This window comes from Hemiscyllium ocellatum, chromosome 7 (genome assembly GCF_020745735.1).
Source record: "Hemiscyllium ocellatum isolate sHemOce1 chromosome 7, sHemOce1.pat.X.cur, whole genome shotgun sequence".
Lineage (NCBI taxonomy): Eukaryota > Metazoa > Chordata > Chondrichthyes > Orectolobiformes > Hemiscylliidae > Hemiscyllium > Hemiscyllium ocellatum.
Window position 1 is genome coordinate 61,734,171 of NC_083407.1, and position 23,621 is coordinate 61,757,791.

Genomic DNA, 23,621 nt, shown 5'->3' on the forward strand with positions numbered 1-23,621 from the left:
GTTCATTGATTTTTAGAATTTGTGCACAGAAGACACGTAGTTGAATTCAAATTAAAAAATGCTCCAGCCATTGCTTATTATCCCATTTAAATTATAACTAGTGTTTGTACCTCACTGCTGTTAATGGCTTTACCTGAACTGAAGTGGAAATTAATCGCATCCTCGGTAAATGCCAAGAGTCATTGGTGCAGGCATATCTGCACAGGTGGCGATCTTTGTCAGGCATCATGGCATTTGTAGCACATACTCCATTTCCACAGTACTAACTTGCATTTCGTTATCACGTATTTAGAGTAGAGGAAATTGTATACAAGTTCCAACTGAAGTATGCAGGGTCACCCAGGTCTCACTTTTTTAACATTGACATTTCTCACCTTAATCTATTCTTCAAAGCTCCAGAGAATACAGGCCCAATTTCTTCAATCACTTTTCTTTTTGGGCAGTCCTGATGAGCCTATGATATACACCTGTATAACAGATTTTGTCAACATACCATTTTCCTTCGTAGTTGCATGTTTAGTTGCATGCTCGCTTCAGTGACTAATAGCCATGGATACCCACATCCTTTTTTGCATCTATCCTTCTCAACCTCATTATTTTAAAAATGTTCTGCATTTTCATTTTTTCTTAATCTCCAGAAGTGCTATTTCCATGTTCTTTACCTTGAATTCTCTCATTCCCACATGTAATGGATCTTAATTGATCCTTGCTAATGTTTTTTCCTTTCACATACTGATGGAGGTTTGATTGATAGCCCTTATGTTCCTCACTAGCATTCATATTCTCTTTTCCCTTACCAGTTTCATGATCTTCCTTTGCTGGGTCTTAAATTGCTATCCATTCTTTGGGCTATATCTGGTATTTGTAAGCCCCTTTTTGTTGACTTAATGCATTTATTAATTTTTGATAACCAGATTGATTCACATTTGCCTTAGAAGTGTTTTTTTTCCTTAAAGGAATTTTATATTTATTGTAAATATTGTCTACAAATACTAGCCATTTCCTGTCACCCTTCGAATCTTTGTGGATTTTCCCAAATCCAGTATAGCTAGAGCTGCAGCTCATACCCATAGTTTCCTTTGCTTAGATCTTAAAATGCTAGCTTCAGAATGAACTATGTCATATTCAAACTCGATGTACTATTTTGATGTATCATGCTCACTGTTTCTAATAACCCTTAAAGATTATGAATTAGCTTTTTCTCAATACAAAACATGAAATCCATTGAACCCCAGTTCAGGAGTTGGTTCCTCAATGTATTGTTCCAGAAATCCATCAGTTCGCACCGCATTACCTTGGAGTGCAAGTTCATAGCCCCTTGAAAGCAGAGTCTCAGGTAGATAGGACAGTGAAGAAGGCATTTGGTGTGCTTTCCTTTATTGGTCAGAGTATTGAGTACAAGAGTTGGGAGGTCATGTTGAAGCTGTACAGGACATTAGTTAGGCCACTTTTGAAATATTGCGTGCAACCTGGTCTCCTTTGTGGCACAGTGGTTAGCACTGCTGCCTCACAGCGCCTAAGACCCGGGTTCAGTTCCCGACTCAGACAACAGACTGTGTGGAGTTTGCACATTGTCTCCGTGTCTGCGTGGGTTTCCTCCGGGTAAACCGGTTTCCTCCCAAAGTTCAAAGATGTGCTGGTCAAGTGAATTGGCTACGCTAAATTGCCCATAGTGTTAGGTAAGGGGTAAATATAGGGGTATGGGTGGGTTGCGCTTCGGTGGGTCGGTGTGGACTTGTTGGGCCGAAGGGCCTGTTTCCACACTGTAACTAATCTAATCTTCCTATCAGAAGGATGTTGTGAAACTTGAAAGCATTCTGAAAAGATTTACAAGGATGTTGCCAGTATTGGAGGATTTGAGCTATAGGGAGAGGTTGAATAGGCTGGGGCTGTTTTTCCTAGAGCGTCGGAGACTGAGGGGTGACCTTATAGAGGTTTATAAAATCATGGATGGGCATGGATAGGATAAATAGACAAAGTCTCTTCCCTGGGGTGGGGGGAGTCCAGAACTAGAGGATGTAGGTTTAGGGTGAGGAGGAAAGATATAAAAGTGACCTGAGGGGCAACTTTTTCACAGAGGTGGTGCGTGTATGGAATGAGCTGCCAGAGGAAGTGGTGGAGGCTGGTACAATTACAATATTTTAAAAGACATCTGGATGGGTATATGAATAGGAAGGGTTTGGAGGGATATGGGCCGGGTGCGTGGAACTAGATTGGTTTGGGATATCTGGTCGGCATGGATGAGTTGGACCGAAGTGTCTGTTTCCATGCTGTACATCTCTATGACTGAGGAGTGCAAGCTGCTAAAGCAGGTCATAGGCCATGGATGGATCCCAAGATTGAGTCTAGCTAATCTGTAAGGAGTTCATCCTCCATAACATTTATGCTGACGTGGTTAACTCACTCTAAATCCATACTGAAATTGCCTATCACAACTGTTACATGTATCTGTAATTTCTTGATTTATACGATGCCCAACATTTATACTACAGATTGGGGCAGCATCTCTTACAAATGTTCGCTTCTCCTTGCTGTTTTATTACTCTACCAAATCTTTTTCTGCATTTTGATCTTAGATCCTCTGTTACTAATGTAGTGATGTTATCCCTTATTAGGAAGGCTAACCTGTCTCTCCTTTTTTTGCATATCTTTCCTAAATGTTGAATGTCTTTGGATATTCATATGCCAATCTTGGTTACTCTGTAGCCATTTTTCTTTAATGGAAATTGAATCACATCCATTTATCTCAATTTGTGCATTCAAATTATCAACCCTTTGAGAATGCAATGCAGGTTCAGTTAGTGTGACTTTTAATTAAAACTTTTTAACATTATTCACTTTTTAATCATTTATTTTATGCTTGTCACTGCTTTATCTGTCTTCTATGTTTTTGCTTATCACTCTTCTATTCCTTCTACATTTGCTTTATTCAATTCTGAGCTTTTTCTTAGAATCTCCTCTTCCTGCCAAGCTTATTTAAATCCTCGCCAGTTGTACCAGCAGGTTTCCCTGCGAGGATATTAGTCCCAGTCCATCCCAAGATGAGTCCTGCCAATTTTATATAGGCCCCGATGCCATCCCTCCTCCACTAGTTTTCAGTTGCACGTCTGTTTCTGTAAGCACTGGCATATGGCACTGGGAGTAATCCTACGATTATTACTTTACAGGTCCTGCTTTTCAATCTTCTTCCTAGCTCCATGAAACCTGCTTTCAGGACCTCCTCCATCGTCCTCTGTCTGTTCTTCCTTTCCTAGAAGAATGTAAGATAACTGTCCTGTGTCATCCTTGACCCTAGTACAAGATGAAGTGCTTTTGCCTGACGAATCAACTCTCCTGCTCCTTGGATGCTGTTTGACCTGCTGTGCTTTTCCAACATCACCCTTTTTGACCCTAGCACAAGGGAGCCCACGTACCATTTTCAAGTTAAGATTTTGGCATAAATGTCTGTCAGGCCACCCAGCGGAAGAAATGTTCTTCCATGCTGCTGCTTACCTTCCTATCTGGTGCTACTGACTTGGTTCTAGTTGAACCTCTGAGACCATCACCTCATCAAGAACAAGAGCTCATTCATGAGATGTTATCTCGGAGGACTACTGCATCACATACCTGTTTCTTTTCGAACTGTCTGGAAGTCTCCCGTTCTTTTTCTGCTTGTACGTTCTAATGTTGCAGTGTGACTTTGTCCCTAAATGTGCTATCCCATGTCCTCTGCCTTGCAGATGCAGAACAATAGCTCCAGCCATCATTTGAGTTCTGAAACCAGGAGCTCAATTTCAGCAGTATCTTTATCTTTACCCGTGTGTACCCATAACTGCTCACATTCTACAGGCTGTACATTCCACTTGCACTACTGACTTGTACTTTTAACTGCACCAACCTTTGCAAGTAGAATAACTTACCAATCGGCGCCTTCTGCTGTACTTAAGCAAGAGTCCAATACTGGAGGATGAAGAAAGTAAATTGAAAAAAAAAACTCTCTTGACTTCATTTAACTCCCCAAATTCATTGTGTTTGAAATTTCCATCCTGTGTTTGCTGCGCAGAGATCCCAATTATTGTACATTTTTGGAGCTGCATAGTAAGAACTAGACTGAATTGTTTCATTTAATCAGCTACTCTCAAGCAAAATTTCTTTACTCTGCCAAAGACTAGATGTCACCATCTATTTCCCTACAGTCTGTAACTTCCATATCCTTTTCCACAGTAAATACTGATGCAAAATATTCATTTAGTATCTTCCCCATTTTCTGTGGCTCCACACAAAGGCCGCCTTGCTGATCTTTGAGGGGCCCTATTCTCTCCCTAGTTAACCTTTTGTTCTTAATATATTTGTAAAAACCTTTTGGATTCTCCTTAATTCTATATGCCACTACGACTCTATGACTAGAAGAAGCTAACTTTACATTTTATTTTTCTTCGTCATACTTTATTTTCTTACCTGACTCTAATTCTTAGTCCTGTAAAAACAAATAACTGGTTAAAAACAAATCTCACTTCGAAACCTATTATAACAACTTCCTTTTTGGTCTGTCTACTTTGGATTAATCCCATAAAAATGGGAAAGCATATTACTTTAAACCAAGGAAGCTGAAAGAAAATGTGATTAATTTTAAAAATAAGTTATTGCACACATACTGAGTGGCCTTATTTGAGCGGTAGGGTAGAAGGCTAGTCACCTCAACTTGTAAGTGTGTGGATTCAGGAGGTCTCAGCACAGTCACAGCTGCTTGTTTGGTTTCTGGGCAAGTGCTGATAATCTTGTTTGTGGACAATTTTGGAGAAACTTCCAACCTGCAAAGGGAGAGCCTCTAAATCTGAATATCTCACTCCTTTTCTATGCTATGCACTGTCCCCTCTCTTGTGCAGTCCTGGAGCACAGCTTATTGCTCTGATTTTCTGTAGACTGTTTAGATTAGATTCCCTACAGTGTGGAAACAGGAAATAAGTCCACACCGATCCTCCAAAGAGTAACCCACCCAGACTTATTTCCCTCTGACAAATGTACCTAACACGATGGGCAAGTTAGCACGACCAACTCACCTGACCTGCACATCTTTGGACTGTGGGAGGAAACCGCAGCACCGAGAGGAAACTTATGCAGACACTGGGAGAATGTGCAAACTTCACACAGACAGTTGCCAGAGGCTGAAATCGGATCTGGGACTCTGGTGCTGTGAGGCAGCAGTGCTAACCACTGAGCCACCATGCCATTCTCTCTGCACCTGACCCCACTGATAGGAAAATGGGGAGATAACCTTCAGAGGTATAAACTACAAGTGCTCAATCAGTGGACAAAAGATTGAAAATTTTCGTGTTCACAACACTTTGTCATTAGCACAGAATTAGAAAGGGTCAAAGCAACTCATCGTCTGTGATCTGGGCTGATGCCAGAATAGTGTTTCTGACTTTGTTTTCCTTCCTCCCTCAACCATTATATTTGTGTATTTTGTCTCTTTGCTTGTCTGTGTAAATGAAAATTTTAAGGTGATATAAATTAATTTATAACTTAATGTTTTTCTTTCAAATTCACTGTTGAAGATTCTCCATTTTTTACTGTAAGAGAGAAGCTTGTTTTTGATGTCCCATGGATGGTAAAAAGGATCTGAATTCAAAGTTCACCATGACTCTCTTAAATGTTGGAGCAGGCTCGAGGGGCTGTATGGTATACTTGTATTCCTATCATGTGTGTTTTAATCTTCTGCTTTAAACTACTTCAAGCACAGATGTATATGTCGTGCTGAGGATTAAAGTAATGGTCATTACAGATCCACATTTTGGAAGCATTGTCAGATGGAAGAGTATCGAATTTAGTTGCAGGAAATTGTGATTTGTTTCTGCCATGTTCAAGCACTGATGAAGATTGTGATGGTGTGCTGATAGGGTAAATTATGAAAGTTTAATTTCATTCTGCTGTGCCTTACTGTTTGATGCAATGACGTGTTGATACTTTCTACTGAATTGGTACACTTTCATGCTCAATCATTTCCAAACCAAGCATATTGAGCATCAGAACTTTAATCTTTCTAATAATATAGCATGGATTAAAACTAACCTGTTCTCAGCAAACCTTTTCAATTGATTTTTGATTCCTGTTTGAAGCAACTTTGAATCTGATGTAAAATGAACGTAAGATATATATCTGACTAATTTTTATTATAATATTTGTAAGTAAAATATTGAGGCAATGCTGAGCTGCTGACTGGAGGCAAAGTTGGCAGATTTGCTGCATGTATTTGTATTAACTGTAATTGAAGAGATCTATAAACAAAAAGTTTGTCAGCAAATCATCTTGTGAAGTAGAAATTTGGGTCTCAATTTTAGAACCTTCTTCAACTTTTGTTAGTTGATGCACTGAGATGAACTGGCACTATGACTCATATCGACTTTTAAAAATAACATTCATTTCCATAATAAATTTAATGCAGTAAAATGGGGCAAACTTCCAGAGTGAAAACTATCAACATGGGAACTGACTAACATCGGGGTTGTTTAAGAGGTTAGATCTTAACAAATTTAAATATTATGTGGTTAGATAAAGATGTTTATGACGATAGGACGGTCAAGTTTATTTAATGCATTTGAAAACTGGAATAACCAGGACCCAGTGCAGACCAATGGTAATGTGAATGATGGGCAACTGGAACTTAATATGTTAAGATATGACCATTAGAGTTCTGGATAGTTTTCAGATTATCAAGTGGAGAAAATGGAGTCTGGCCAGATGAGCATTGAAGTTGTCAAATCTAGAGAGAACATAGTTGCATGAATGAATGTTTGAGCAGCAGATGAACTACTGTTTTAGTCGTTAACATGTCAGGAATTAAGGGTCGCAATTTCAAGATTGTCAGAAAAAGAGCTACGAGTGAAATGAGGAAAAATACTTTACTGAGAGAATTGTTCGGGTTTGGAACGCACTCCCTAGGTGAAGGTGGAGGTGGATTCTAAGGAGATTTCAGATAGATAGATGATAGATATGTATATGTGTGTTTCAGATAGATAGATGATAGATATGTATATGTGTGTGTGTCTATGTGTGTGTTTTGTGTGTATGTATACATGTAAGTGATGAAGTTAGAGGGCTGCAGAGTGGAGCTAGGTTGGTACCTCTTTTGGGAGCCAGTACAGATATGATGGGTCCAGTAGCATTGAGCTGTTCAGTCACCTCAGGATCCATAACAGGCTGAAGTGGAAGAAAGTCATCCCCTGTCTTGAGGAGCTACCTTGGAAGATTGTAACCAAAAAACATAAGCACCAGGAAGAGATAAACTATGCGTTTTTTTAAAAATTGTGTTTCTTTGAACTACATTTGTGCAGATAGAGAACTATAATCAAGAGTGAAACACTGCTAACAGTAACAAAATAATAAGGTAAACTGAAAGAGAATAAAATTTGGTGTATATAGGAAATAGATTAGTAATTCATCCAAATTATTTACGTTTGCACATTTCTTTTCCTGATTGACTTACACTAAGGTAAGATTCGTTCAGCAATACTCTGATACAAATAGAAATCTAACCTTTGGAGTGCTGACAGAAAATATTTACTTACTGCGCGAAACTCATCAACCTAATGTGTTTTATTTAATTAAAGGTGCAATGGAAGAGCTTCATAGCCTTGATCCTCGACGGCAGGAATTATTGGAGGCAAGGTTTACAGGAGGTGTAAGTACTGGAAGTGGAAGTGGAAGCACAGGAGCAAAAGTAAGCCTGGTTTCATTCATAGCTTGTTTAGGGGGCGATTTTGTAGTGGTTAAGGGTGTTGTGTTGTTTGCTGCTGAAATTTTCAGTCATGACTTAAGAATGTCTCAACTTGAATATTCTAACACATGGCTGGTTGATCTTGCGTTTTCCATCCTCTGTAAACTTGACCTCGCCCAGAACTTTGGTGTCTTAACTTAAGGTCTCATTCCCCATCACTCTTGTGCTTGCAAACCTACATTAATTCCTGTTCAAGCAATTTATTTTAAATTTTCATCCTATTTTTAAACAATTTTGGATCTTGCAGTTTCTTGTCTCTATTCACCTCCAACCCTACGTTCTGTCAAGTTATCTGCACTCTTAATTTTTGTGCAATCTCAGTTATAATTGCTCCACCTTTTTAATGGCTGTTCCTGTAGTTGCATTAGCCTCAAACTCTATAATTTCCTTTTTATGCCTCTCTGTTCCTCTATCTCTCTCTAATATCTCCTTCCATGGCTTGGTGTCATGCACTGTCTTATTGTGCTGCTGTAAAGCATTTTGGGATGCTACCTAAATGTTAATGTAATTTAAGGAAATGCCTTTCTAATACCAGAGGTTAATTTTATATGAAAAGCAGTGGATCTTAAACACTGATTTTGAAGAAAACCTTCTAACTCCAACCCCTTGCTGAAGGTTTATATGTATGTGCTTTACGCGGGTGTTTCTAAATCTTCTCTATTTTCATAACTCCAGGTTGTGATGTAATTTTCTTTATTCAGTTCAGCCATTCCAGAGACAAATTGTAAATGTGCATATGGGTAGAAAGCAGTAAAACAAAAGCAGGATAATAAGGAAATACCATAATCCTACCATTTGAGGGGTTTTGGTGATTTTTAATTTTGAACAAATCTTATTAACAATTGGCTTCTTTAAGTACAGCCCAAGATTCATTCACACTCCTTTTGTTTTCTTTCGGTGACTTTCATGTAGCCAAGTTAACTGGATCTCCAACTGATCTGGAGCCAGGTTCTACAAGTTGCTATAGTTATCTGTTCTTCAGTGTCTAGTCTTTAACCTAGTTTGATTTAACAGTTCTCTGCATTTCAACCTGCATGGAGTTGATTTACCAAATATGTATCATTTATCACATTTTATTGATCATTACACACTTCAATCTTTTTTAACATGTTTCTAAATAGCAAGTGATGCCAGTGAGACAAATAATGGATGTAAAGCACAGGTGTAAATGTGTTTTTCCTGGTTAGTAAGATGTAATGAATGGTGTATGTTATGATCCCAGCTAAACTGGACAAGTCTGATCCCAGACTGAAATCTAGCTTTTTATATCATGTTTTGATTTTAATGAGGTGGTCTCTCATTGAAACATTGCACGCTTATGTTTCAGATTTACTTTTAACAATAAAACAGAAGTTTATTAAGCTGAAGGAAAGAAGATAGAACAAAGCAGACTATCTGTTTGTTTTTTGTTTATGACACAGGCTTGACGATTTTGAAAGACATTGGTAAAATGTAATACCATTAATTCCCAAAACATTCCTTTACAGAACCCAAAACACCCCAATTTGGCAATCAAAGACACTCCTTCTACAACATGTATACCAGAAAATCCCATTCTATAATACCTGGATAGATTTAATTTGACTTCATTACCAGTTTGGAAAATCCTCTTGCTCCAGGAAGAAGCTATGAGTTTAAAAATTCTCAACTTCAAATTATCTGTTCAGGGTTTTGGGTGTAAGGTTTGAGTAGTTCCTTACTCTAAGGTTGTCTAATGTTCCAAAACTTCTGCAGAACTACCAAACACTGGAAATAAATCCAAAATGGCACCTCTACTCAGTGTTTCTGAATAAAAGCAAGGAGCTTAATTTAGATAAATGTGAGGTGCTGCATTTTGGAAAGGCAGTTCAGAGCAGGCCTTATACACTTCATGGTAAGGTCCTGGAGAGTGTCGCTGAACAAAGAGACCTTTAAAGTGCAGGTTCATGATTCCTTGAAAATGGAGTCGCAAGTAGATAGGGTAGTGAAGGCGGCGTTTGGTATGCTTTCCTTTATTGGTCATAGTATTGAGTATGGGAGTTGGGAGGTCATGTTGTGGCTTTACAGGACATTGGTTAGGCCATTGGAATATTGTGTGCAATAAACGTTTGGATAAAAATGGGATAGCATAGGATAGACTGGCTTCAGATTGGTTCCATAGGTCGGTGCAACATCGTGGGCAGAAGGGCCTGAACTGCGCTGTAATGTTCTAAATGTTCTAATTCTGGTCTCCCTCCTATCAGAAGGATGTTGTGAAACTTGAAAGGGTTCAGAAAACATTTACAAAGATGTTGCCAGGGTTGGAGGATTTGAGCTATAGGGAGAGGCTGAACAGGCTGGTGCTGTTTTCCCTGGAACGTTGGAGGCTGTGGAGTGACTTTATAGAGGTATATAAAATCATGAGGGGCATGAATAGGGTTAGTAGACAAGGTCGAGAGGGTGGTGCTGGAAAAGCACAGCAATTCAGCAGTCATGCTGCATGACCTGTTGTGCTTTTCCAGCACTGCACTCTCGACTCTGATTTCCAGCATCTGCAGTCCTCACCTTTGCCTAAGTAGACAAAGTCTTTTCCCTGAGGTGGGGGAGTCCAGACCTGGAGAGCATAGGTTTAGAATGAGGGACGAAAGATTTAAAAAGGACCTCAGGGGCGTCTTTTTCATGTAGAGGGTGGTGCGTGTATGGAATGAGCTGTCAGAGGAAGTGTTGGAAGCTGATACTCCTCCAGATCCCTTTTAAATGTTTATTTGTATGTGAGTAGGAAATGTTTAGAGGATATGGCCAATTGCTGGCAAATGGGACTAGATTAAGTTAGGGTATCTGGTTAGCATGGACAAGTTGGACCGAAGGGTCTGTTACCGTGTTGTACATTTCTATGACTCTAAGTTCAGAAATTTCTCATGGAAACACTTGAGGCACATGAAATAACCAAATAAATAAATTGCTTGGTTTTAAACTCTACTAAGGCAAATAAAAAGTTGCCAGTTCTGAAAACTAGCCCCCTCAAATTTTTTTTTTTAAAAAGAGGGTTGGATATTGAAGCACTCTTGTTAATTATGAATTCTTTTACGTGCACAGGAAAACCCGTATGTCACCAAGTCAAAATCCAAGCTTAGCGTAATTATTGCTGACTGTGCGACTTAAAGATAATAAATTTGGAGGTGTAGTGGACAGCGAAGAGGGTTACCTCAGATTACAACAGGATCTGGACCAGATGGACCAATGGGCTGAGAAGTGGCAGATGGAGTTTAATTCAGATAAATGCGAGGTGCTGCATTTTGGGAAAGCAATTCTTAGCAGGATTTATACACTTAATGGTAAGGTCCTCAGAGGTGTTGCTGAACAAAGAGACTTTGGAGTGCAGGTTCATAGTTCCTTGAATGTGGAGTCACAAGTAGCTAGGATAGTGAAGAAGGCATTTGGTATGCTTTCCTTAATTGGTCAGAGTATTGAGTACAGGAGTTGGGAGGTCATGTTGCAGCTGTACAGGACATTGGTTAGGCCACTGTTGGAATATTGCGTGCAATTCTGGTCTCCTTCCAATCAAAGATGTTGTGAAACTTGAAAGGGTTCAGCAAAGATTTACAAGGATGTTGCCAGGGTTGGAGGATCTGAGCTACAGGGAGAGGTTGAACAGGCTGGGGCTGTTTTCCCTGGAGTGTCGGAGGCTGAGGGGTGACCTTATAGAGATTTACAAAATTATGAGGGGTATGGATAGGATAAATAGACAAAGTCTTTTTCCTGGGGTCAGGGAGTCCAGAACTAGAGGGCATAGGTTTAGGGTGAGGGGAGGCGGGGGGGGGGGAAGATATAAAAGAGACCTAAGGGGCAACCTTTTCACACAGAAGGTGGTACGTGTATGGAATGAGCTGCCAGTGGATGTGGTGGAGGCTGGTACAACTGCAACATTTAAGAGGCATTTGGATGGGTATATGAATAGGAAGCGTTTGGAGGGATATGGGCCGGGTGCTGGCAGGTGGGACTAGATTGGGTTGGGATATCTGGTGGCATGGACGGGTTGGACTGAAGGGTCTGTTTCCATGCTGTACATCTCTATGACTCTAAATACATCATGTGCTACAGGGGTCAGTGCTGGGATCTCAATATTTAACGTTTTGGGTATAGATTGAAGGAGTTAGGACCATGTTCCTTGAAGAGCAGCGGTGGTTAAAAGGGGATTTGATAGAGATTTTGAAAATCACAAATGGATTAGATAGAATAGATGTGGAGAAACTTCCTGCTGGTAAAACGAACATAAATGAGAGGGTATAGATTTGAAGTGATTTGTAAAAGAAGAAAGAATGACGTGACTTTTCACTTGGGGAATAGTTCGACTATGGAATGTACTGCCTGAAAATATGGAGGCTGGTTCAACAGAGACAGTTAAGAGCACATTGCACATTATTATCCAAAGAATCGTGCAAGGATATGGGGAAAATTGAGATTGGCACCAGGTAATAACGCTCAATTGAAGAACCAGAACATGCATGATGGACTGAATGGCTGCCTTCTGCTTAAAAATACATCTGTGATTTTATCGTTTCTTTAAATTACTTGAATTAAGAAACAAAGATAGGCAGGAAAGTGCGTTTTGAAGAGAGCGTGAAGATGTGGATAGGTTAAGTGAGTGGACAAAGATTTGGCAAATGGACTATAATGTTGGGAAATATGGAATTGCTCCATTTTGTCAGGAAGAATAAGACAAAAGTCTCTCAATGGTGAGATATTATAGAGCTCTGAGATGCAGGTGGACCTGGGTGTGCATATGCATGAATCACCAAAACGTTAGTATGCAATTACAGCAAGTAATTAGGAAAGTTCATAAAATATTATTGTTTGTAACAAGGGAATTTGAATGCCAAAGTACAGAGATTATGCTTCAGTTGTAGAGGATGTTAGTGAGACTACACATGAATTGCTGTGTATTGTACTAGTTTCCTTGTTTGAGAAAGGATGTAAATGAGTGGGAAACATTTACTTGGAATGGGATGGAAAGGCTGGACAGACTAAACAAGTATCTGCTGGAACTTAGAATTGATTAAAACCTGAAAGATCCTGAATATTTTGGCAGGGAAGAATGTAACCTCTTGGGGTGATTCCGAAACTAGGAGTCACTTTCAAAATGAAGGGGTGTCTGTTTAAGACATGTGAAGAGAACTTTCTTTGAGAGTTATAAATCTTTGGGACTTCCTCAAAGGGGTGGAAGCAGACTGTGATGGCATTTGTAAGGCAGAGGTTGATTGATTCTTGTGAAGCAAATAAGTGCAAGGTTATCTGCATATACAGTAATGTGGAGCTGTCACATCAGCTATGATCTTTATGGTGAAATAAACTTGACGAGCTGAGTAGTTTACACCTCCTACTAATCCATCTGTTTGTATGCAAGTATGATGTTGACCTTCTGACCACAATTTTAAGGATTGTGCTAAATTAGTTCATGATTATTAAAAAGTTAAATGTTTTAGAATGTTTCAACATGTACATCACAAAATAGAAGACATCTAACTGCTTTTTCTTATTTACATTTTAAATGCTGATTTTCACTCATTTTTTGGTTGCTTTTCCAAACAGGCTTTAACAAATAATGAATGTTCTAACCACAGTTTTGGAAGTCTTGGATCATTAAGTGACAAAGAGTCAGAGGTATGTATGGAGTTAATTGTTTTCTTTTGTTATCCCGGGAGATCTGAATTTCTTTTCTCTATCTTTCTCTTTTACGGGAATGCACCTTGCCATGCCCAAACTATCATCATTAAAGGCCACCAGCTGTTTGGTTGCAGTTTTGCCTGCTAGTCTTTGGTTGCAGTTTATCTAGGTCGGATTCATTCCTACTTGAGTGAATTGGCTTCACTGCAAATTATTCTTATTCTGGATTGCTACTTAACATTTTCAATAGCCAGCCTAAACCTATGATTGCTTGTTCACTGTATTCCTTCCAGACACTTAGTCCACGTGGCACACCTCCATTTCCAAGAATCAAGCTTATCAGTGTCTTTATTGTTGGACCGGAAACATACTTTTTGAAAGAATTGTCCTGAACACATGAGCTCTTGCCCCACTTACCCCTTTTGTTGTACAGTTTTGTTATCACTATATTAGGACAATTATAATGACTGAATCATTTCAAGGTGGAGTGTGTGCGGTGACATGGTCCCCAGGCTTGTAATTCAGAGCCACAGGTGATCCATGGCATTTGATGGAATTTGGGTTCAATAAAACTCTCTGTAATTAACAATCTGGTACAATAATGTATCTTAGGGAAGAAAACCTGTAATCCGCTGGCCTCCATGTGACTCCAGATTCTGAGCAACATGGTTAACTCTTAGCTGTTCTCTGAACTAGCCGAGCAAGCCATTCTATTTTGCAACAGCTAGAAAATCTCAGTAAAGGAATGAAAGTGGATGTGTCATCTGATTTTAAGGCAACAGAACTGATGGAAAATATAGCCCCACCAAAATTGTCCGTAGTAAAATTTGGGTATTAGTGCTAAAGTTGGAAAAGCTGTTTCTTGGATCAGTGAAACAATAAGATTACACATAGTCATACTCACAGAAACATACAGACAACACCAACCAGGGCAGATCCACCAGAGGTGGTGGCGCAATGGTATACAATTGAAAGACAGTAGACCTGGGAGTCCTCCATGTTACCTCCAAATCCCTATGAAGTCTCATGGCATCAGGCCAAATATGGGCAGGGAAAACACCACCTTTTTAATTATCACCTTCTCACCCTCTTGTGCTGTCTCGCAAAAATAAAAGCTGCTGAATCCATATACTTCAATGTCAAACAAGATCTGAAGGGCATATTCAGGGTGGCAAATGGCTCAGACTTAATGTGGGGGCTTCAGTGTACATGACAAGAGTAGCTTAGCACCACCTCAACCTATTGAGCTGATCAAGTCCTAAATGACATAATTATTAGATGGGATTGTTGTGAGGGTTTCAAAAAAAAAGGCAAAAACCTACTAGATCTAATCCTCACCAATCTGCCTGCCATAAATGCATCTGTTTATGCCACTAGTAGTAAGAGTGACCGCCACACCATCTTTGTGGAGACAAAAATCCTACTTTCATATTGAGAATATCTTTCATCATGTGTGGTACTATCACTGTGCTAAAAGAATTAGACTTTGAACCTATCTAGCAACTCAAGACTGAGTAATCATGAGATGCATTGGCTATCAGCAGCAGAGTTGAATTCCAAGCAATCTGCAATCTCGTGACCACCCCTGCCGAACTCTACAGTCATGAAAGGTGTTGGACAATTTGAATGACTCACTGGAAAATGTGGCTTAACAAATATACTCATCCTCCGTAATGGGAGGTTGCGGCACGTAAGTTTAAAATTTAAGGCTGAAGCAATTGCAACAAACTTCAGATAAATGCCAAGTTGATGATCCATCTCTGCTTCCGGCACCACCACAAATGCCAGTCTTCAGCCAAATTCTATTCACCACGCGAGGTATCAAAAAACAGCTGAAGGCATTAGATATCTGGAGGGTCATTAGACCCAAAAGCATTCTGGAAACGATATTAAGACGAGTGCTCTAGAACTTGCCACGCTTTTAGCCAAGTTGTTCCAGTCCGGCTACAACACTGATATCAACCTGACAATATAGATAATTGCCCAAGTATGTCCTGTGCACAAAGAGAAGGACTAATCAACCCAATCAATAACTGCAGTCTTCTCTCACTCGTGAGTAAAATGAATGGAAGATGTCATCAACATGGCTATTAAGCAGAACTTGTTTGGTAATAAACTACTCTCTGATGCTCAATATATGGGTTCCACCAGGGCCACTCAGATCATGATCTCATGACTGCCTTGGTTCAGACATGGACAAAAGAGTTGAATTCCAAAGGTGAGGTGAGAGTGACTACCCTTGATGTAGAGGCTACCTTTGATCAAGTATGGCGTCAAGGAGCCTCAACAAAATGAGTCAGTGGGGATCTGATGGGGAAAACGTTGCTTTCCTCAGTTGTATCTTTCACAAAGAAAGATGGTCTGGTTAATGGAGGTCTATCATCTCACCTCAGGGTAGTCCTAGTCTCAACCATCTCTTGCTGCTTCATCAGGGACCTTCCATGATGAAGGGACGTGATTGTTACAATGTTAACTATTGATGACACTTACAGTAATGAAGCAACCCATGTCCAAATGCAGCAATACTTGGACAAACATCCAGATTCAGGCTGACAACTCTGCGCCTCAAATGCCGGACAATGACGATGTCCGATGAGAGAGATACTTAATGGCATAACCATCACTGAAATACCCCATTATCAATATCCTGGTGTTACCATTGACCAGAAACTGAGTTGGACTACCCATATAAATACTGTAGCTACAAGAACAGGTCATAAGCTATGAATCCTGTGGTGAGTAATTCGCCTTCTGATTTTTCTCCGAAACCTAACCACCACCTAAAAGGCACAGGTAAGCAGTGTGATGGAAAATTCCCAACTTGGCTGGATGAGTGTTGCTCCAATAATGTTCAAGATGGTTAATACCATCCAGCGCAAATCAGCTTGTTAAGTTTGCACCACACCTAAACACATTCATTCCCTTCATCAATGACGTTTATTTGCAGTAGTGTGTGTCAACTAAGATACGTTTTGAAGATTTACCAATGCAACTTAGACACCGTCTTCCAAACCTACAACCAGGTCCATCTCTAAGAACAAAAGCAGCAGGTCCATGGGAGTACCATCACCTTCAAGTTCCCCTCTAAGCCAGTCAGCACCTTGACTTAGAAATTTGTCACTGTTCCTTTAGTGTCATTAAGTCAAAATCCTTTGTATTCCCTCCCCAAACAGCATTCTGAATCCAATTCAGTTAAAGAAGGCAGCTCACTACAGCCATCATTTCAAGGGCAACCGATGATGGTCCAGCCAGTGATGCTCTGATCCCATATAAACAAATTATCGCATCCCTCTGTAATTTCATTGTAAAGTTGTTATGTTACATTTTCACCATTGTTTGATGGTTGAAAGACAACACAAGACAATGTTATTGCTCCAGTTTTTAATTCATTCTTTAGCTCTAGCCAAATAAATTGTCCTTGATTTCTGTGGGAGTCCTCTCTCTTTCACCTTGCCTTAACCAATACTGCTACAACCCCCTTATTCTTTTCTCCTGTCTTGAATTGAACTTTTATCCATGACTACTTCAGACCAGTTTGACCATTTTAGCCACGTTTTCATTATAACCATGACATTAGATTTCCACAACTTTCTGTGAATGCAGCTTACTAATCCAGTTTACCATGCTTTGTGCTTGACACTAACCCTGATTTAGACTTTACTTTCCTATTTACTGTAAATCCATCTAATAACTTAAGAAATGCTCTCTGTATTGTTTCTCTAATGTTTACTCCTTGTTCCCATACTCGTGACAAATTAGTTCAAACACTTTCCACCAGTACTAGCGATTGGTTCCTACCAGTGTAGTTGCAGTCAATCTGAGCTGCATAAGTCCCAACTCTGAGTTGGTCCCAATGTCCCAGGAATCTAAAACTGGGTAATTTTTCCAGGCATATGTTCATCTGCTTTATTATCAATTTCCATATTTACATACTTGTGGTACTGGTAGTAATCCAAATGTTACAATTTTTGACATTCTGCTTACTAATTTCCTACTAGGCTCCCTAAATTCTAATGCAGGCCTACATATCTCTTTCTACTTGAGGCATTAATGCTGACTGTTTGACCCCGAGTGTGCTCTGGCACCAAAGAAACTACATACCATCCCGGATTTCACATTTGCAGCCATGGAAACACGGGTGGGAAGGCATGTCGTCAGGTTGATAGGGTCCACAGAGGATTTATATAGGTTAAGTGAGTGGACAAAATATTGATAGGTACATTACAATGTGGGAAAATGCGAGGTCGTGCAATTTGGCTGTAGAGCTGAATATTATTTAAGTAGTTATAGACTGCAGAAAAATACAGTACAAAGGGATTTTGGAGTTCTCGAGCACGAGTCACAAAAACGGGCATTCCAGTTCATTGGTAATCGAGAAGTATTCCCCTTTATTTCAAAGGGAATGAAGTACTAAATTGGGAGTAGTTGCAAATTACTGAAGATGTTGAAAATAGGGAGGTCTTGCTAATATTATACAACTCACTAGTCAGACCAGACCTGGAATGCTGTGAGCAGTTCCTTTTTCCTTCCTTGTCCAAGGCAAGATATAATGGCATTGGAATCAATCCAGAGAAGAGTTACTTGATTGATCCTGGATATGGAATGATTTTCTTTGGAGAAGTTGAGTAGTATGACCTTGTACTTAGTAGAGTTTAGAAGAATGGAAGAACTCATGAATGAAATTCTTAATGAAGTAGATGCAAAGAAGTTGTTTCTCCTTGTGGGAGAGTTTAAGACTAGAAGGCTGAGAAAAACTGATTTTTTTTTAATCCATAAGGAAATCAAGGTTTATGGGGATAAGACAAAGTGGAGTTGTTTATCAGATCAGAATTGATCTTGCTGCATGCTGGAGTATATCCAATGGCCTGAATAGTCTGCTTTTGCTTCTACTACTTATGGTCTTGTTTATTTGACTTAGCTGTCAAATCTCCAAGGCTACTGCTACTTGGGTGATCTTTGTGTACCTAGGTACAGTTGAATTAGCCATGGTATCATGAGCTTGGCTGTGCTTCTGAGATGAAACCTGTTTTCATCAGCATTCCAAGTTAAACACTTTTGAAGCATTGGATGCATTCACAGGATCCCTGCACTTACTTTCTTGCTCTGGATCTATTGTAGCTCCCAACTATTTGAGCATCACTATATGTTGGATTTGGTTTTGCAATTTGTCACAATTTATGTCTTCATGCTTTTCTCTTTTTTTTGTATACATCTCTCTTGTTGTTCTTTGTTCTTTTTCTTTGTTTATTTTTGCTTTACCTATTAGAACATTCATATGATAGTAAATTACAAAATTCTGGTGCCACATACTCGGGGTTGAATTAGATGATCTTAGCAACTAAGGAACTGGACCACAAAAGCTTTTGCACACACCAAACCTCTTCTTATTTTGCATCATGTTTTTAAAACTACAGATGGAGGAATTTCTGTTTTCTGAACTTTTTTAAAAATATATCTTCTATGCCTCCTAATGCATGGTTCACCTATTCTCAAAATGAAACAGGAGGTAGAAAAGCCGCCTGTACAACAATAGGAAGAAAAAAAATCAGAAAACATGCTTAACTGGGAATTGTTATGTTCAGTAGGCTGATAAAATCTTGAACATGGAATTTGTATGGTTGCAGACAGTGTTTCCCCGCTGGTCAAAATCTTGAGGATTTAGCACAAGTGCAAATTGACATGGAAAGCCTGAAATTGTGGTGCAGTACTCACAGCTCCACCCTAGCCAATACTTTGAATATGTCGCATCCACTACCCTCTTCAGTGAAATTGCAACAAATGAAATCAATTTATATAGTGAGAGACCTCCCCTCACCAAGCCTTCACTTTCTGCAGTTGTGTCAGAGAAACCTCAGGTTAAGCCTCGTTCAATGCGATATAACGAGGTTTTAAGTGAGAAATTATGTTTAACTCTGGCGGGATAACAAATTTGGCTGTGAAAATATTATTTTATATTGTGCAATTTATGAAATATATTGTAATACTATATTTCTAAAGCATTTTAAATATGACGTAGTATTTGGACTTGCACAGAAAGTGTTAGAATAATTCACAGGCATCTTCTATAATTGTCAATCCTGTGTTAAACATAAAGCCACAACAAACAACTATATTTAAATTGGCACAAGGCTCAACAGGCATCAGTCAACGGTTAAAAGTGGATAAATCCCAGGACCTGATCAGGTGTACCCGAGAACTCTGTGGGAAGCTAGAGAAGTGATTGCTGAGCCTCTTGCTGAGATATTTGTATCATCGATTAGTCACATGTGAGGTGGCAGAAGACTGGAGGTTGGCAAACGTGTGCCACTGTTTAAGAAGGGCGGTAAAGACAAACCAGGGAACTATAGACCGGTGGGCCTGACCTTCGTGGTGGGCAAGTTGTTGGAGGGAAACCTGAGGGACAGGATGTACATGTATTTGGAAAGACAAGGACTGATTTGGGATAGTCAACATGGCTTTGTGCGTTGGAAATCATGTCTCACAAACTTGATTGAATTTTTTGAAGCAGTAACAAAGAAGATTGATGAGGGCAGAGTAGTAGATGTAATCTATATGGAGATCAGTAAGGCGTTCGACAAGGTTCCCTATGGGAGACTGATCAATAAGGTTAGATCTCATGAATATAGGGAGAACTAGCCATTTGGATACAGAACTGGCTCAAAATTAGAAGACAGAGGGTGGTGGTGGAGGGGTGTTTTTCAGACTGAGGCCTGTGACCAGTGGAGTGCCACAAGGATCGGTGCTGGGTCCTCTACTTTTTGTCATTTACGTAAATGATTTGAATGCGAGCATAAGAGGTACAGGTAGTAAATTTGCAGATGACATCAAAATTGGAGGTGTAGTGGACAGCGAAGAGAGTCCCCTCAGATTACAACAGGATCTGGACCAGATCGGCCAATGGGCTGAGAAGTGTCAGATGGAGTTTAATTCAGATAAATGTGAGGTGCTGCATTTTGGGAAAGCAAATCTTAGCAGGACTTATACACTTAATGGTAAGGTCCTCGGGAGTGTTGCTGAACAAAGAGATCTTGGAGTGCAGGTTCATAGTTCCTTGAAAGTGGAGTCGCAGGTGGATAGGATAGTGAAGAAGGCGTTTTGTGTGCTTTCCTTTATTGGTCAGAGTATTGAGTACAGGATTTGTGAGGTCATGTTGCGACTGAACAGGGCATTGGTTAAGCCACTGTTGGAATATTGCATTGCAATTTTGGTCTCCTTCCTATCGGAAAGATGTTGTGAAACTTGAAAGGGTTCAGCAAAGATTTACAAGGATGTTGCCAGGGTTGGAGGATTTGAGCTACAGGGAGAGGCTGAACAGGCTGGGGCTATTTTCCCTGGAGCGTTGGAGGCTGAGGGGTGACCTTTATAGAGGTTTACAAAATTGAGGGGCATGGATAGGATAAATAGACACAAAGTCTTTTCCCTGGGGTCAGGGAGTCCAGAACTGGAGGGCATAGGTTTAGGGTGAGAGGGGAAAAGTATAAAAGAGACCTAAGGGGCAACTTTTTCACACAGAGGGTGGTACGTGTATGGAATGACCTGTCAGAGGATGTGATGGACGCTGGTGCAATTGCAACATTTAAGAGGCATTTGGATGGGTATATGAATGGGAGGGGTTTGGAGATATGGGACGGGTGCTGGCAGGTGGGACTAGATTGGGTTGGATGTCTGGTTGGCATGGACGGTTTGGTTCCATGCTGTAAATCTCTATGACTCGAAGTGACTCTAATACACAAGCAAAACCATCACATTAACAACCATACCCTCCACAGACTGGGGAGCTAATGTGTTTTCATCATAAGTGCACAAAGATGGAACATTTTATCCAGTCAGATACAGCCCGAGTAAATGCATCTTAGCTCTCAATCTCCGATTTAAATTTAAAAGTTGACCATGTGTTTATTTTGGTGGGATTCTCAACCCATTTTTCCCAAATGTAATCGCTCCAAAACTTTTATAATCTTTAAATTGAAAATTCCACAACTTTCTTTTAGTTATGCATTTCCATAGTGATTTGAAGTTTACTGGATTTCAGTTCCTTTGACCGGTTTAAATACTTCTCTCCTCCTTCACCTCCTTCCACTGCTGTAACTGTTAACTTCTCCCTCACCCTAATCCTCTCCATGAAGTTTCCTCCTCATCACCCCAACCCCTCCTTACACTCCATTTTTTCCTCTTTCTCTCTTGACGGACAAAACTCCCAAATCTATATAAATTCTCCTCTAGTGACTCCTTATTGCCATTGCCTGCTACCTGACTGCTTGTGATATCTCTATAATGACAATAGCTTCTCCCACTCACTAGTGAACCTGTCAATACCAAGAACAGGAGAGCTTGTCATTTGAGAAGTTCCTTCCTCTCAATTTCTTTCCTGTTTAGCTTATTCTGGTGTATGCTTTCTGGTCTCCCCTATGAATGAATTTTCTTGTGCAGTATCCTGATCTCCATCTTTGTTGGTTGACTTTTTTTTTAACTTACCAATTTTTCTGAAGGTGCTGATTCTTTCTCACTCAAGTATTATTCATGTATGCACACAATCTGTCATTACTGACAGTCAATCACAGGCACATCATGGCTGACTTTAAATCATTCTTCACTTATCATCTGACTTGCAACAGAATTTGCTAGACAGACATCAGAATTCTGGTTGTATTGAAGCTGATACGACTGAAATGTTTCTGATGCCACTTTATTTGGGGTCAACTATTACACAGGATAAATTTCAGAGCTTCCTTAGCTACGCAATAAATTTGAACAAAAACTGAACCAAAATTTATTAAATCATTTTGACTAATATGCCATTATTAGTTTCATGTTCTTGCTGTTATTTTTTTAGAAAGTATGTTTGTATTGATTAGCATAATATGCTCTTTGTAAGCTCTGCTTATCATTTCAAGGTTCGAGACTCAGTTTTTCAAGTTATGGATTGGAATTGATTAGCTTTAATCATTGCTCCACAACTGTGGATTATTATTATTTATTAAACTGCTTCAGTGTTTTTCACTAGTTTCATTTATGAGTACCCATACGTAAATTCTTGTCTAGCCACTTGGTGTCTCTATAACTCCTTGCAGTTGCCTTCTAAGATGGCCTCTTTCTGAAAGGAACTGTACCTCCTTATTGTTTTCAGTATTCTCATTTATAAATTTGTTATTACCATGTCTTTACCAAATGTGCTTCATTAGATGTAAACTGTGCCAGTTAAACCTTTGACTGAGCTCCTGTGCTCACAATCCAGTTGCTACAAATACGCGAACAATTCAGTGCCTTTCATTATCAAAAATTGCTTATTTGGCAAGTGAGTTGTTGCATACTATATTTTATGGCCATTGTCGTTTTGATTATCACCATGTACATTTTGTAAATCTGAATGCAACTGTCATGTTTCAGGTATTTGGTTTAGAGGGCCTTTTGGCCTAATATGCTGCTATCAAGTTAAATTTAATTCTACGGAATTTATAGTGGTGAGAATTGTGGATTAGGGTTGAAACAGGATCTCTGACTTGTATGCTGGCAATGAAAGCAAGTTTAGACATTGAAGTATTTGAGCATATCTGTTCTGGTTGAGTCTAACAGTACTGATTATTGTTAAGCTAGTGTCATACTGTATTTTGATTACTGATGTGAAAAATCATAAGTTACTTTGCAAAAATATTTTCTGGAATTGCAATTTTTGTTCAATTGTACCTGTATCCTACAGAACAATCAAACTATATTTGTGTTCACCCTGCTCAAAGGAGATTGTAAAGCATTTCTACTTATAGAAAAATTGAAGGTGCAAACATAAACGAACATGCAGAGCTAGCAAGTAAATAGGAGCATGTTGTTATAACTCTGTATAGTTATACCTCTGGAGATATCAGTGACATTTATTGTATTGTAAGAGGCCATAAGATTCATTTGTCTTCATTGAATAGTGTTTTTGCAGCTGATCTGAATTTGTAGCTTTGGTATTTAAGGCACTCTTAAACATTTTTATTTACTGAAAATGACGCACTAAATATTTGCATTGTGTGTCTAGCCCCATGCAGATAGTGTGGTTTCTTAACATTGAGTTTGTGAATGGGTTCAGATCATTTTTACCCTGGCTTTCCAGGCTGACGAGTTTCAAGATATTAAGAAAGTACTTGCAGAAGATCCATGTTCTTTGGAAGTCCACTTCAGAAAATGGAAGTACTACCAAGATTGTTATTTCAGCTTTCCACATGAACAACTCTAAGGCCAAGAAAGAACAACATGTCCAGTT

At 39.5% G+C, this 23,621-nt stretch overlaps 1 protein-coding gene across 4 annotated transcripts in view; it reads left to right on the forward strand.

The window, feature by feature from the left end:
- tlk1a (tousled-like kinase 1a) overlaps positions 1-23,621 on the forward strand; it is a 131,103-nt gene that overhangs the window by 23,979 nt on the left and 83,503 nt on the right. For all 4 annotated transcript variants that reach the window (XM_060827262.1, XM_060827266.1, XM_060827264.1 and 1 more), the window contains exons 3-4: positions 7,590-7,699; positions 13,304-13,375. In XM_060827262.1, coding sequence (XP_060683245.1) covers positions 7,590-7,699; positions 13,304-13,375 — 182 coding nt within the window. The remainder of the gene's footprint in view (positions 1-7,589; positions 7,700-13,303; positions 13,376-23,621) is intronic.